Genomic DNA, 16,185 nt, shown 5'->3' on the forward strand with positions numbered 1-16,185 from the left:
CGTCCCCAAAGTGATGCCCTCTCAGCCGAGAGAGTGTTTGCAGTTGCAAGCAGAGGTTGCGTCCCTGGGCAATGTTAAAGCCCGGGCTCACCCTCCACATCCAGTTGCCGAGACCCTCTCGTAACCCCTCCGGCTGGCAATGACAAAAGCCCTGTTCTCAGGCAATGTCGCAGCAGGGTCAGGGATGACTTGATATAAAGGGATATCGGCAACAACATCCAAATTAAATGTTGTTTTTTTTTTTCACCCCGTTTTTTGTGTGCTTACGTTGCGGCGAAATGAGATTGCTTTGGTGTGACAGTGCTCGCGTGAAGCTCTCTTTCACCTCTTCCTTTTGTGTGAGGTCACCTCACGATGCCATCTCTATGGAAACAAGATCCTCCCAATAGGGGTGAATGTACTCAAAGGAAATTTCATTACGAGGTGTTTGTTAAAACTGCTTCCGTCCCACAAATGCCCCATTCACTTGAATCTCTCTCTGCCCTTTTATTTTCTCCCAGGTGAACATGAGCACGGGTGAGGATGACGAGGACGACGAGAAGGTATTTTATCTGGTCGGGCATTTTTGAAAGGATAATGTGTTTTGGTGGTATGTTTCAGGGTTTTACAAATAATCCAGCCACATTTTCTAATGTTTACCTATAAATCTAACTTTCTGCTTTAAGGAACGTCTTTTTATCATTAATAGCTGCATCAAAATATGTTGTTGTGAAAAGTTTCACATGTAGACATTCTGTAAACATGACTAGAAAAATATCACTCTTAACACAGCCCACACCACAAGATAATCGGTCAGGATAATCTGTAGAGATTCTTGCCTTTGATTACATTGGCCATTCACATTATCAAATATCAAAAATCTTTCCTTGCTCAGTATTTAAAAATGACATGACAAAACATACCTTACAGTATTCAATGTCTCTTCAATAAATCCGCAAAGGTCCAGAAACCCTTTTTACAGAAGACATATTCACATTTTCCAGCATTTTAAAACACATTTTCTGGATGGAATTAGATTTTAGAGTCTAAATGGAATAGTAGCGGGTGAAATTTACTCCCAGTGTAGCTGTAAAACTTGTGTTTTTGCCCAAAAGGCTTACGAGCCACTTCCACTTGTTCACTTGGTGCGAAAAATCGTAATGCATCTTTATTACTGTCTGCAGGAAAACTAAAACAACAGGAAATGTTTAAAGAGCCTGAAAATTTTGACTTCTCCCCCATGCCACGGAACACCATATTCAATTACACTCATCCCCCGCGTTTGGTGTAAGGAAGGGACAGTTAACAGGGATATGCATTATTGCTTTATGGCAATGAAGTGCGAACCTAACGTAAAGCCTGCAAGCGCTGACCCTTGCGCCTCGCGTCTAGGCCTGGCATTCATATCCATAATGCGCTCAATATATTCTGTTGTGATGACCGCAGGCTACGAGGGAGAAAAGGGGGGGGGGGGGGGGGGGGACATATACCAGCACATCCTGTCTGCAAGGATGATGAAACTTGCATGATATGTCTGCACACACACACAAAAGTTAACAGAAAGCAGCACTAAAAATAGTTGTTTTTTTTTATATAGCTCTGTGACAAGATTGACGCAGTGCAATTAATGTAATAGCAACGCTTCAGAGGATATTTATTACATTTGTCTTCACCTTGAACCTCTGCTTATGATCAAGGTCTTTGTAGTTTAATCGAAGAAATGCCGATGCGAGCGTCTCCCTCTCATCTTAAAGCTCTCTGAAATGTTTTTTTTCCCCTTTGCATGAGCTTCCCAAAGCCTTTTCGCACACTGTGAGAGGAAAAAAATGAAATATCTCCTTTCATTTACTAATTAAGCAGCAGCCCGTGTTTGTTTTAAGCTGTCAGCTTTAATTTAAAGTGGCTTATTTGAAAGTGGTGTTATGGTCTGCGCTGTCACTTGAGCGCGATATCGCTCGGCGAGATCAAGCCCGTGTCGCTTTACACCTCCTATCAAAGTCTGCCGTTAAAATATTTGGGGTTAAAGAGTGATCAGTTTTAAGTTTGACGGCTTCAAAGCCCCTCCGCGAACATGCGAAATACGGGCTTCTCTTCCCCCGTAAGGAGGTTGCGATTACCACCCAAAATATGTTTTTTATTCCCCCTTCTTTCCCCCCGAGGATGGAAATATGTGAACCACGGGAACACGAAGGCATGACGCTAAAGAGAGACGAAAGGCGAACGCAGTGTTACGGCAGGATAATACACAACAGATCCTCGGCCTGTGAACAAATCTGTCCTCAGGGGTGGGAAGAAACAGCTTACAAATTATGTGTGGGCAAAGTGACTTCCCTTTGGCCTGAGGTATCAATTGTGCACACAGACGCTATTTAATCATAACACAAAGAAACAAGAGAGGCAAAACCAGTCCATAGATCTCCAATAGAACTCAACAGGGGAAGATGAAACGGGCTGGGAGCTGGTCTGGGGCTCCACTCGCTCCCAGAGGGAAGTTAAAGGGGGGTGGGGGGCAGAGGTGATGGTTGTTGGGGTGCTAGACTGGGCTGGGGGTGTGGGGTGTGAGGGTGGGGGCGGGGTGGGTTGCTCAGTTGCTCCATCACTCAACCGCGAGGAACCAGACTGTCCATGTCCATCATCTGGAGCATCCAGTCCCACGACGACTGCTTTCTGAACACATTTGAGCTTAATTGATCTGCTTGTATTTGCTCCTCGGTGGTGGGAAGTACCAGTATTTGTACTTCGTTAAATACTTCAGGTATCTGTACTTTACTTGAGTATTTTCTTTTTCGGATGACTTTGCTTTTACTCCCTACATTTTAAAATAACTAGCTTTGCTTTCTACTTCTTACTTCGTCAGAAAACTAAAACGATGTAACTAGAGTGGGAAAGTCAACCCTCGGGATCTTGGGGTCTTCTAAGGTGGACAAAACAAGGACAGCAGTGCCAATGAGGAACATCAATTAGAGAGCATTAACAAGGACAGCAAAAGATTCAGAGAAGCAAGATATTCCCCATCCATTGCCTTATTTAAGAGAATTGATGGATGTTCTCGGCTACACGAATGATTCACTGCGAATGCGTTGTATTGTGCCAGCCTAACAACCGCCAGTGTCTGGTGTTCAAAAGCTGAAGAAAAAAAAACACAATTAAAATATATTTTTTCTGCTTACGCTTTTTTTTTGCTCAGTTCACGTTAAGTAAAGCTATGGGAACACGTTGTTTTGGTGCCCAAAAAGTTGAGCCAAGGTAATCAAGCTCTTAACAATATGCGACGTTGCGTCATGTTTTTTCTTCTCTATTCGAACACTAAGGAAGTTAATGAAAAAAAAATTGTTTTCATTGTGCCAAGTTATCAAAGCGCGTATTGTTTATTATTGATAGACACCATTTTGTTTGTACTTATGTACATTTCAGAGTCTTATTTTTTACTGGTACTTTAAGTATCTGTACTTCTACTCAAGTACAGAGTACTCTTGCCACCTCTGGTGCTCCTCATGATTGTCAAGAATCCTACTTGGCACTGCTTATTCGAATTAAATGAAGTCTAAATGACCCCCCCCCCCCCCCTCCCACACACGCACACGCACACGAATGTCTTTTGTTTGTTTTATTTAAATTTGATGGGGAAAAAGTGGAAAGTATGACTTGCCACCAAGGAGATGGATCATTTCATGATTTCTTTTTTTTTTTTGTGTGTGTGAAAGGAAATGAATAATGATAATCTTCAGAGTGCCACCTATTTATTTATACTTCAGAGGATATCTACTTGTCTGTTTTCTTTCTTTCACATATGAAAGCAGATGCTTTTGCTTTTTATTCCTACCTGCCATCGTTGTATTGGGAATGTTTGCACTTATTATACAGTATATTATATGTAATATAACAATTTCACACATCGCAGATCTCCTTTTTTTGGGGTCACTTTAACCAGTTGATGCCTCACAGTGCAGAAGAAGAGACTTTATTGATCCCACAGTGGGGAAATTTGTTGGTTAAAGCAGCAAACGATAATATTCCATATAATCCAAAGAACAAGCTGTGTAAAAATAATTCAGATGAGAGGAAAGAAATTTACATACAGCATCAAGTTATGAAAAAAAGAAATCAACAACATTATAAGATGCTGCGCACCTTGTGTTTTTCAAGTTTTTGTGTGTGTTCTGTGTGGTTTAGTGCAATTGAACAGTCTTGTTGCGCTGGGCTCCTTTTTGCATCCAGGGTGTAAAGGTCCGACACTGAAGGAGCTGAAGAGATGCTTTTCTAAGCTCCTAAGTGTCGCCTCTATAATGGGAAATAAACTACACTTGTTATAAGTATCATCGTTGCTAAAGGAGGTTCAAGTAGTAATGAAACACGTGATGAAGAGAAGCCATGCTAATCGCTAAAGCTAACTTAAATGTGAAGTAACGAATCAGTAGAAAATGTGTGATCGTTAGCACTCACTACGTTAACACAATATGTCATCATCGATGAAGCACAGGTGGATTGTAATTTGTCTATTTGTAAATCTTTCATTTACTGGAGAATTTACTTCAAGCAGTTTGCATTTTTTTTTACATTTCCTTTTAAATTGTGTTGCTGTTTACACAAAGGAAAAGCACTTTTACGTTTAGCATTTAATCCCTTACTGTACTCAATGAATGTGAACCGGGCCGTTGTTAAACCCAAGGTATACGTCCTAATATTTCCAGGTTTCCTTTGGGGTACCATTAACTATGCCAATATACTACAAACTGTTGTTGGTTGTAATAAGTAGTAGGCCCACAATCATAAATGTGTACATTCACACAGTCACAGAGTGGGAACTGAATCCATGCTGCCTACAGAAGTCATGTCAGTGAACCTGTACACCGTTAGTGACGCTAAGTTTTGTTACAGAAACACACAATATGCAAGCTTTTAATTCCATTCCTTTCGCCGCCCTGGCATGCTAATTGTTTAATCAACAAACTGCCTTGTTCCAATACTGTATGGCGTTGTTACCAGAGACAAGGTTGCCAAGTAGTCTCATCGTTCATGCGCTTGCTGTATCCTGTTTTTTTAAGCTAATAATGTTTTGGGGGGAGTATTTACAGTATGCTTACTTACTTTAATTCCCTCTTATGTGGGAAAGGAGAGTCACAGTGCCAATTCACTTTTCTGTGGTTTATTGAACGCTAAGAGAATGATAAAACACCGAAACACAATGAGCGCACTCATGCAGGAGCTGCTGTCGGCCGCAGGTCTCACCCAGCCTCTCACACACAGATTCGCCTACATCACAAGTCAACCCCACCTGGCCCCGCCTCTTCAAGGCACATGTACAGTGTGTACACACAGACTACAATACCTATGCGTTTGTGTTCAAATCCAAAATGTGTTTTAAAGCAAGTTTAAATGTGTTTGTAGAATGTGGGAGAGGTCAAACCATAAAGTATCTCTCTATAGTGCAGATGTTCACCTATTGCGAGTCGGTCTGGAACGTATCCCTGATAAACGGGGTTTCACTGTTGTGGTTTCGGTACACCTCGCAACTCAAAAGTGCACGCTGTACTGATCTGAACTCTTGAGTTCAAACACTGATAGTCTCGTTGATGAGAACGTGAGCCGTTCCTCTTAACCAAAGCATATTTGCCATGCCTTTGCCTTTTTTGGCCGCCGGCGAGCCTCCAGTGCGGAGCCAAGATCCGACGCCCAGTGGGGGAGGACGTGCTAGTGTGGGAATGGCTCTCTTCCTGTGGGCCTGACAGCGGGGAGTCTCTCCCCTCTTTCCCCGCTTGCAGATGCCGCGTTCCCATGGGCGGCCTCGCCGAGCCGTGATAGCGGCGTCCCGCCTGGACCACGTCAATGCACTTGTCTGCTATCATAAACATATACGGCAGACATCCTCCAGCCTCTGTGGTAGCCGCCCTCCTCCTCCCTCCTCCCTCCTCTCTGTCATCATTCCTGTCATTATTTCCTTCTTTTGATGTGAGCCTTTTCAGGCCTCTTTAGGCGGCGTTATCTCGGCACACGTACTCCTCTCCCTCTGGAAGGCTTCACACGCATCCTTACTTTGTGCCTTGATGTGATCAAAAAGACAAACCCTCCATCCCCTTATCCCCACCTACCTCGCGCATGTTGACTCATTGCATTGCCACACTCAATTATTATGTCAATGCGTTAAATGTAAATAACGCCTCGACAGAGGGTAAAGGATTTCTGTCATGTGGAGGAAGTGTAGAGATACTCTGGGTTATTGAACCAAGATGGACAGTCTTCTATGTTTTGGAGCCAGCCCCGTGCAGGCAGCTACAATGGAGCTCCTCCTAAGTGCAACCAAATTCTAGATGATCATTTTGATTGGGTATGCATGTGTATGTGTACGTCTCTCTGTGTGTGTGTGTGTGTGTGTGTGTGTGTGTGTGTGTGTGTGAGAGAGTGAGAGTGTCTGGCAGCCAATCACGTTTCCCTCAGTCTGTCTGATCTTAAAAAGGACGGTCTGAAGTGGACATTGTTTGCTCATTACGTCCATTCAATAGACAAATCACACATAATAGCTCAGCAGACATGCTTTGCTCTTTGTCTAAGCAGCCCAATGACCAAGCAGTTGACTTCATCAGAGCGTCTGTTTTCTTTTTTTTTTTTTAGGAACCTGGGAAAAAAGGTTTGATGGACAAGATACACATGGTGCAGGAAGTCGTATTGACTGTCCAAAACATTTTGGAAGAACTCGCAAACATAGGGGAGCGGACAAAGAAGTAAATGAATCAGTTTTTGTTACACAACTGACCTCATTTGTTTGAAACGTTTTGAATTTCTTTTGATTGTATTAATTCCAATTCTTCTTTCACAGCCTTTTCAACTGGTCTGTTCCATTCATGTCATGTCTGGCCTGCCTGGTGCTCTTTGTAGCCACGTCGCTGTTATATTTTATTCCACTGCGCTACATAGTGCTCATATGGGGTAAGAACATTTACGCTGTTCTGCAAAAGTCAGATGAAAAATGTCACATAGTCGAGGCCAGACTGTTGACCAAAAGTGGGGCCGTACTATTACGATTCTAGGAGTGGATAAAATGGTGAGAATACATTTCTGTATCCGCACTTTTATCCAGAACCCCACCAAAATGTTAATTCTGTGGCCCAAACTTTTAGTCTAAGGTGTTTTTGTATATTTTTCATTCTCTTCCTGTCTTGCTGTTACCTATTTTACAGGGACAAATCAATACTGTGTGTATTAAAAAAAATTAATAAAATAAAACTCGTGGTGGCTTAACACTTTTGGACGGTGCTGTAAAAACACTTTTAAATTAAATGAATTAATAAATGAAAGGGAAATACAAAAAATAATCCCCAAATTATTTAAACCCAATTTTTACTGTAGGTGAATTGTTATTTGTTCTAGCTGGAAATGGCTTAAAAAAGTTTATGTTTATGTCGAAGTTTTCTTGTCTTAGCCCCATAAAATCGATGTTCAGCCCAATTAAATTTGAAGAAAACTCAGCATTCACTACATGAGCTAGTACAACAGCAATACAATACCCCATTTCACCTTTGGAAATTTCTTTTTCATCGGCATTCTCTAAAAAACCAGGACTATACAGTATTCCCCAAAAATGTGCCTCTTCAAAAAGAAATACAACTTCATTAATTTTGTCCTTAAAAAAAAAAAACATTTAAAAAACTATTGATTTAGTATGCGTGTTTGTGGCACAACGGTCACCATGTGTAGCTTTTCCCTTTTTGAAATGAAACAACGTAATTTATTGCAAATTATTTTACCGACCCTCACGCTGCGGCTTGCAGACACGCGGGGGTGCAGGCAACGCTAATTTTTAGACCGTTGTGCTAGATTTCAATGCCCATCCTAACTTTACACCCATCATTTACAGAAGTGAAGTCCTTTTAAGATCGTTCCCTGCACATGCAACCAGATCAGACATCTGCAGAGGTACGCTGGGCTCCGTGTGGGCTGCGCTGGTGAAGCCCAGTGTAGGCAAAGGCCGCGGGTTTATAGGGAACACAAAGGAGAGCGGCAGAGCTGTATATAACACAGCATGTCCTTGGGCAGTCTGAAGGCCTCTCATTATCTAGTGTGGTTATATAGCGCAGACCGTCGTCTTAGTGGTCAGGGATATGCGTTGCCCTCCACGGGCTCTCCTCCAACAGCTCGCCAGCCTACAGCCGCTCAGTGCTTCCACACAGCCTTCGACGCAATCAATACCAAAATCCCATCGTATCAAACAAAAACACGCAGACGGAGACGCTTCTCTGCCTCCCCCGTTAACCCCCTTCCCCGTGGTTCCAAGGCAAGCCTTTCAAGTTGCGAGCACATATTTAGGTCCCGGGGTTCTTTGTCTGCACGTTGAGGTGAGGGATTCGCTAGCTGCCAGTATAATAGTCCCATTACCAGACCGCTGAGATGTGTTTTTCACTCATTTGTACGTAATATCTCACGGAGTTACACTTGAAAATGAGTAGAAGGTGGCTCCTTTTTCCAAAAATAAATCAATACAGTGAATCCACTTCTATTAGCCGTTTGCCATTCACAAATTCACCAATTTGCGTTCCTTTTTAATGTGGAACCTACCCTCAGCTATTTGCTGCACACCTTACCTATTTGTGTATTTTGTGCTCTTTATGTAACAAAATGACACCGAAGCCCTGGCTAACAGGAAAGTAGTAATCGTGTCAAGGAAGTATCGTTGAAGTTATAAATCTCGACTGAAAGACTAACATCTTTGTATGTCAGGGAGAAGTTAAGTTTAGCCTGGTTTGTTAATGGAAGTTAGAGCGTCTTTGCAGCATGTTCACACCCACTTCTGGTGCATTAGGATAAAGGCTTCAATAAGTATTGATTAACCAGTTAATGAAGTGTCGTGTTTACTTAATACAGTGGCGTTCCTTTCCGGCCCCGGCTGTTTTCTGAGCAGATCGGGGAGGAAAAATAACTCTTAAGACACCCCACAGCACAGGATGTTAGCTCAGGATAATCTTTAGAAAACGTCCGATAATCAGGCCTTTGCTGACTTCAATTGAAAAGGAGAAAAATGCTCCGATTCGGCCCGATTGTTGCTATGCGTATATCCAGCTTGAGAGGGTTAGTGTGTGAGAGACTATTGTTGACAGTAAAAACAACCCAAAAAAGGATAAATGGTGCTGGGCATGACTGATACTGTATGTTATGCATTTGTCCCTTGTTTTTATTATGTTGTTTTTATATTTTATATATTGTGGTTGGGTTCCTGGGATTGATCACCAGACCATGTGCAATGCAAAACACGTTGGTCATCCATTGATGGGCACGTTCTTCTTTTTCACAGGTGTTCACAAATTTACCAAGAAGCTGCGCAACCCGTATGCAATCGACAATAATGAGCTGCTGGATTTCCTCAAGAGGATGCCGTCTGATGTTCAGAAGGTAAAGGGCCTTATTTTTACATACAGATAGGGAACCAATTCCCACAAGACATTTGCATTATTTGCTCTACGAGAATTCCCAAGTGTGCCGGATATACATCCTCTGGTTTTGTTTGATTATTAATTGACTTGACGCCTTTTTAAAGTGGCCCCTCGGCCCAATTATCCTCAGTGAGGAGCTGTTCAGATCTGGGCAATGATCGCTGAATTCAGGTGCAGCCTCAGGGAGTAAGTCATCTATGCGCTAGTCATAAGTTTCAAGCCTTAAAGTAATATTTGAGATTTAATATTGTCTTTATGGTGCCTCAGTAAACATGTAAAATATGAATTAAAATTCTCTACACATTCCTGAGTTCTAGAAGTTTTTCTGCTGAGAAACCTGAAATCAGGTCATTCGAATTTCTCGAGTTTATCTTCGTCACTAGCGAAGATCTCCGACTTCCCTTTCTGCTCAGGAGCCAGCACGGTCAACACAACATACACGTCCTCTCACAAGAAGTGAGGGTTGGGTCTTCCACACGGAGGCAACCAATCAGAGGAAGGGGGCAGTCTTAGCCAAATATGGACAAAGCGGATACAAAACTGGGTCAAACTGAAGTAGCTGTTAGAGGGGCCTTTTCTGGACACTCGTATGACAAAACCAAGGTGTTTTTTTAAATGAAATTGACACTTTTATACTAAGTCCATGTTAGAGACTACTTCTATGGAGGTCTAAATAGCCAAAATACAGGACGTTGAACATTCTAGTTTCAGTCCCAGGTTACTGTGACAAAAATCAAGAAAGTTGAGTCAAATTATTACTTGGGTTAAGTAAGTCATAAGTCAAGTCATGCAATCTTTCTCAGTCTCAAAATATATTCGCACATTAGCCACTTTGCACTCAGTATCTGTGCTTGCGTCAGTCAGATGTGCTAACACATTCACATATGAAGCTCAGGTATTTTTGCCAAATTATAAAGGTAACGTCGCTTGGCTGTCTTTGTGGATTTTATAGAGGTGAATGAAGTTAGATGCCGTTGTTGTGGGCATTGTTGTTGTGTCTCTTTTAGTTGTAAACCTTGCATGTTGCCATTCTCTTTTTCACAATTTTATCAAAAGCTTAAGCCTTGAATCAAAACGTAATAGTCTTGGGACCTGCTTCATTAGGTGGCCTCTGAACTCTGCATCATAGCAAACTGTACTGGTGTGTTGCCACGTTTGCACACACTACATACCAAACACCTTCCTTAAAATAAATAAATTAAAGGAACCAAATGGCACACCGTCGTGAAAATGCCAATTTTCAAATATAAACACGACAGGTAAGACTTGTCAAGTCATGAAGTTTATGTCTAAGTTAAGTATCATGAATCACAAGCCAGAGTCAGGTCGAGTCTTCCATGAGTTTTAGCCAAGCAAAGTTGCAAGTCCTAAAATTGGTGGCTTAAATCTGAGTCAAATTCAATCATGCCACTAAAAAAAAAAAGAAAAAAAAAAACTTTCTTAAATGTAAAAGTACTGTTTCAACCCTAGTACCCAAGTACCCTAAATGTACTAAATAAATTATATATATATATTTTTTTTACTGTCAATTATATACAATACATGTTTTGATAACTTGGCACAAGGTAAAAAAAAAACAAAAAAAACCTGCACACAAAATAGTTTCCCTCTTACTTTATTAAGTTGGATAACAAAGTACAGATAGCTGAAAAATCTACTTAAGTACAGATATGAAGTATTTGTACTTGGTTTCTTCCAACCACTGCCTTTGCTGCAGGATGCCGTAGGTCAATGAATGTGTGGCATGATGACACATTAGCCACGGGCGACGTGTCATTGACGTCGACGTTATAGAGCTTTCATAAAGGAGTCGAGAAATTTGTTCTGCTCGGAAATGAGGTGCCACGTCGCCCCCTTCATCTCCCAGGTAGCTCACCCCATCACTGAACCATGGGGGGAAAAATCCTGACTTTGCGGATACAGCGAGTCTCTCACCCTTGATGTCCTACCGCAGCAATAACATGGCCAACTCGTCTGTGATGTCGCTGGAGCCTGTCTTGTTTGAGATTTAGACAGCCGAGTTGGCAAAACAACGTGGCGGATGCATTTTTGATTCCGGTTCCTTTTGTCCGTCTTTCTCCCCCGTTGGGATACAACATTTTTTTCAGCTTTGAAATAGTCTTGAGAGAAAGTACATGTTGGAAATAGCTCCAAGTCATAAGAAAAAACACCAAACAGAAATGTTTTAAGATTTATCCCAAGTGCCTTTTATTATTGCTTTTGGGGGGGGGGGGGGGGGGGGGGGGGACCTTATCATCATATACCCAGGAGACCCCATGTAAAAAGTACAGATTTTGTTTTTGTTAACCTGGAACAATTGTCGGATGCAACAAAAACCACCACAAAGGCTGCAAACGGACTCCTGTCCTTCTTGCAAATGTGACTTGGCAATTAGCGGCCACACAAATCTACAAAGTCGTCCTCAAACGGAGGACTTCTGACAACGCGCAAATAAGAAGCATCTGTCAGTTCTGAGCGCAGTTTCATGTTGTGATGCACCAGGCTGCGACTTTGTTCCGACACTCCCATCTCCCATTTCTAATAGTAGCCCGCCCGGCTAATTAGCATAACATTTCTTTACCTTTTTACTCAACAGATTTGCCGCCTTGTTTGAGCGCCTGCCTGCCGCCGTGCTTCAAAGGCAACTTTTTAGCATGTTTTTAGCACGGTCGTTTTTACAACACCCCATGATCACTTGAAAAACGTGCATCACCGAATCTTATTTCTTGAGTGTCACGAAAAGCACGATTTCCGAGATTTCACAAAGGGGATGCTCAAACCTTGAGTCTTAGTTAATTTGACATGTGTACTGAACTAAAGAAGATTCCACATTTCATCACTTTTGCACAAAATCTAACAATTTCTATGGCCTGGTATTCAAATAAATGTCTTGAAAAAGTCAGCTCCTAAAAGCATTTCAGCCCCCAAATGTCCTTTGGTACTTCCAGCGGTCCTTTGTCCAGGACATGTAAGCATAATTAAAAATGCAGGCAGCAATGAACAGACCTACTTTTTGATCTTGGAACTTTGACATTAGATAAACCTTTACAATGTGCCATATCCCATCTGTCTAGGATACCTTCAAAAATCTCAGACTTTCTGTTCAATTTCAGCCATCGATCTTTGAGACTAAGAAGTAAGAAATCTTTGCAAAGAGAGGAAAAGGTACAAGTTGTCACGAGTTTTTACCCCTTACTGAAGTGCAAGCAAAGAATCACCTTCGTTATACAGAAGTGAGAGAGACAGAGAAGAAAAGGAAACAAAGAAAAGAAATACACCCCTCTCATTCCCACAACATTCTCACACAATTTGCTTCTTCCAGCTGCACTCAAAGTTATCTTTTTGGGAATGGGTGCATGCAGAGGATGAGAACGGAAGAGAAGAACAGCGAGTAGTCAAAACAATCCATGTCACACATGAGTACTGTGCTGACTAGGAGCCATGGAACAATAAAATTTAAAGGTTATATAAAACTAATAGAACTAATATTTGGTATATATGAAACATACATTTTCCAACTCAATAGTTAGAATTTCTCAACCTTGCACACCAGTTTAGGCTCTTTCCCTGACGGAGAGGTGACGTTCCACATCCCTAGCACTAGCTTCTGTAACCAGGAATCGGACCACCAAGGTCTCCGCCCAGCTCACACTGCATCCTGACCCCCTCGGCACTTCCCACAGGTGGTGAGCCCTTACGAAGGAGGACCCACATTGCCTCTTCGGGCTGTGCCCGGCCGGCCCCAATTGGTGCGGACCCGCCATAGAGCCCCGCCTCCAGGTATGGCTCCAGAGGGGGTCCGATGGCCCCCACCCACCCATCCACCCCCAGACCCCGGACCCCAGTTTCACCGATGGATACAAAATTGGGTTGACATCCATCATAACTTTGGTGAAAAAGTCTCAAGTACCCATAATCAAAATTGATCCAGAAGTTGGCCACTTGAGTTTGAAGCAGTCATTTTGGGCAAATTCCAAGACTCACACTTTGACGAACTCCGACTACGATAACTGACCAAGCGAGACCTAATTGAAAGCACCTATGTAGACAGATATGTGATGCAAAATATTGAAGCATTTTTACTTATACCAATGAATGTCTGTGCAATAAAGCATCAAAGTTCTTGGACCACAATAAACACTATTACATGAAGGCTTCACAATGAAAAAAAAGGGGGGGGGGGGGGGCTGACACCAGTTTCACTAATTGGGTGGACATGTCTATCATAAGCAGACACACAAAATGTCACAAGGACCCATGCATGAAACGGAACGAGAAGTCGGCCATGTTGGTTTGAGGCAGCTATTTTGGGAAAATTCTAGGGCTTGTAATAGGGTGTCTGCCTCAATGACTCCTATCTGAGGTATCTGAGACAGATGTTTTTTTTGCCTAACGCTGTCTAATGTGGGAAGAACATGGCAGCAAAGTTTGATGACCTTCTGGAGGAGAACATGGGGGTGCGACGGATGGTTCACCACCCTTTGCCGCTCTAGTGTTTTCCTTGGACTTGGACCTTCGGGTATAGTTACAGTAAAGTTACAGTACGTTTCAGTGGCTTTGCAGGTTATCTCAAGTGTTGATTTCTGCTTCTAATATTGTGATTGGGGTGCAGAATGAGGAGTTGGTACAAAACCCTTGATTCCCGAAATCCTTCCTGTGCGTGATTAATCCCCTCTGCTCCCATGTTAAAAAAAAATGATTCATAGCATTGCAAGCCGGCCTTGCTCCACCCCCCCCCCCCCCCCACCCGCCACCGCACTGGCTTCTCCTCAGGGGAGCCATTACCGTGTGCTCGGCTGAGCTCGGATTACCTGCGTCCCGCTAAAAAACTCCTGGTTGTTTTCGCAGGTGCACTACAACGCACTGAGAGCGCCCAGCAGCCAGAACCTGCCACGCAAGAAGAAGTAATAGAGCAGAAGTTCGACCCAGTCCGCCTGACAAACAACGCACCGGTGCCACCCGAGCTCCACCGTAGCGCCCCGACTCGGCCCCCTTGCCCTCCAAGTCGTCCTCTGACTCGTGTGTTTGCCTCCCCGGCTGTCAGCAGGAGGAGGAAGAGGAGGAGGGCAGCTCATGGCCCCGTCAATCATCAGCTGGGAGGTAAAAATAAAAAAAGAGCATTGCCATAGTCTTTGGATGTAATTTAGAGGAGGAATGAGGCCAACCTCAGATCTCCTCTTTTTTTCTTATATTCGCCCCAAGCCAAACTTAATGCCAGGCTTAACAATTCATGCAAAACAAACTATGGCAATATATTCCCCTTGATCCGTACGCTAATATCAAAAGTCAAAGAGCGTCACATCTTTCGGATCAGCGGATCTTTGTTTTTGCACTGCTGTCCTTTTTTGGTAAGGATGTTGTATCAATGCTGTCAGTTTTTTAAATCTCTGCAACTGACTTTTCATACTGTGCTCTGTTATTTAAAAAGAAATAAATGTCCTAAATGGTCTCCATCAGTCTGTGAATCCTTTCAGTGATTCCTAACTACTGCGCCGTCTGGTGTGCCTCGGGATATCATCCAATTTTAACTTCTTGGTCAGGAAAAAATTATTTATTTCATCTACTTCTGCCAGTGATGTGTAATGACAGGCAGAACAATTAAGTGCTGTTCCACTGGATGGAAGAAAGTTCAATGAATCATTTGAGTAAATTGAGATTAGATCCTCATTATTTCAGTAATATACCTTTTTAGGGACAGTTTTGTTTGGTGGCGTGCCGTGAGATTTTTCTAATGTAAAATATGTGCCTTGGCTCAGTAAATGTTGGGAACCACTGTTCTATTTCAATGCAGGAGGGGGAAAAATGCTGACAATATAAAATAAACATAGTCAGAGCTGATCTGAGGTTTGGGGCGGTGTTTGTTTTTATCTGATGGGTGGGGGGTCTGATGGAACAGTGCAGCCCCTCCATCTCCTCTGCAGTAGCCCAGTGGTGAAAGAGCATCCATCTGTGCTTTGTGAAGACTTTGATTGGCTCGGGGGTGGGGACCCCAGTGGAGCCCCGGGCGATCTCTTTTTTGACAGGCTGATAGAGACATCACTTGGCTCTCCCAGGAACTGCCACCAGGGGTCCGTTTCAAAAGTGAGAGGGAGGTGTGGAGGTGACCCCGGAGCTTCTGACGAGCTAACCCCCCCCCCCCCCCCCCCCTCCACACACACACACGCTTTAGGTGTACCATCAGATCGCTGGCAGAATACCCAAAGATGTGTCAAGAGGAGTAACTAATTAAAATATACAACTTGAATACGCTTTTGGATTTTGATCAACTTCAAATCGTAACATGGGCCAATAATACTTGTCTATAAAGTAAAGCGGGGCACGGTGAACCACCGTTAATTGCAGGGGACACGCGCCAAACCCACCCTATATAGAGGTACCATCAGTACAACTTTTTGATAGTTTTACGCCTTCCACATGCTTTCAACATATTTAAACTTACTTTTTAAAGTATTCCTTTGCGCCTATTCTCACTTTTTGCTCGCACAGTTCTCCAAATCAAAGTGAAAGTGTGCTTGCTTCAAGCTGCCACTGTCCGTTGAAGTTTACTGTCAAACTGACACAACAAACTAAATAGAATTAAAACATTGTATAGTTAAACACCAAAATGTTTAACCACATCACATAATTCCCTTAGCTTATAGCTAACATATAATGTGATGATTAGATGATGTTACGGTAATTACAAACCTTCAAACAACTGCGACTTTTAATACACATGAAGAAGCAACACATACAAGCAAAGCATACAAGAATACTCACATGCATATGTTCTCTCTGCTCTGTG

At 42.7% G+C, this 16,185-nt stretch overlaps 1 protein-coding gene across 3 annotated transcripts in view; it reads left to right on the top strand.

The window, feature by feature from the left end:
* Positions 1 to 14,849, top strand: part of mctp2a (multiple C2 domains, transmembrane 2a) — a 52,734-nt gene extending 37,885 nt beyond the window's left edge. For all 3 annotated transcript variants that reach the window (XM_061678287.1, XM_061678288.1, XM_061678290.1), the window contains 5 exons: positions 501 to 542; positions 6,589 to 6,698; positions 6,794 to 6,903; positions 9,263 to 9,360; positions 14,250 to 14,849. In XM_061678287.1, coding sequence (XP_061534271.1) covers positions 501 to 542; positions 6,589 to 6,698; positions 6,794 to 6,903; positions 9,263 to 9,360; positions 14,250 to 14,309 — 420 coding nt within the window. In that variant the 3' untranslated portion in view covers positions 14,310 to 14,849. The remainder of the gene's footprint in view (positions 1 to 500; positions 543 to 6,588; positions 6,699 to 6,793; positions 6,904 to 9,262; positions 9,361 to 14,249) is intronic.
* The last annotated feature ends 1,336 nt before the right edge of the window (positions 14,850 to 16,185 follow it).

This window comes from Phycodurus eques, chromosome 5 (assembly GCF_024500275.1).
Source record: "Phycodurus eques isolate BA_2022a chromosome 5, UOR_Pequ_1.1, whole genome shotgun sequence".
NCBI classification, from domain to species: Eukaryota; Metazoa; Chordata; class Actinopteri; order Syngnathiformes; family Syngnathidae; genus Phycodurus; species Phycodurus eques.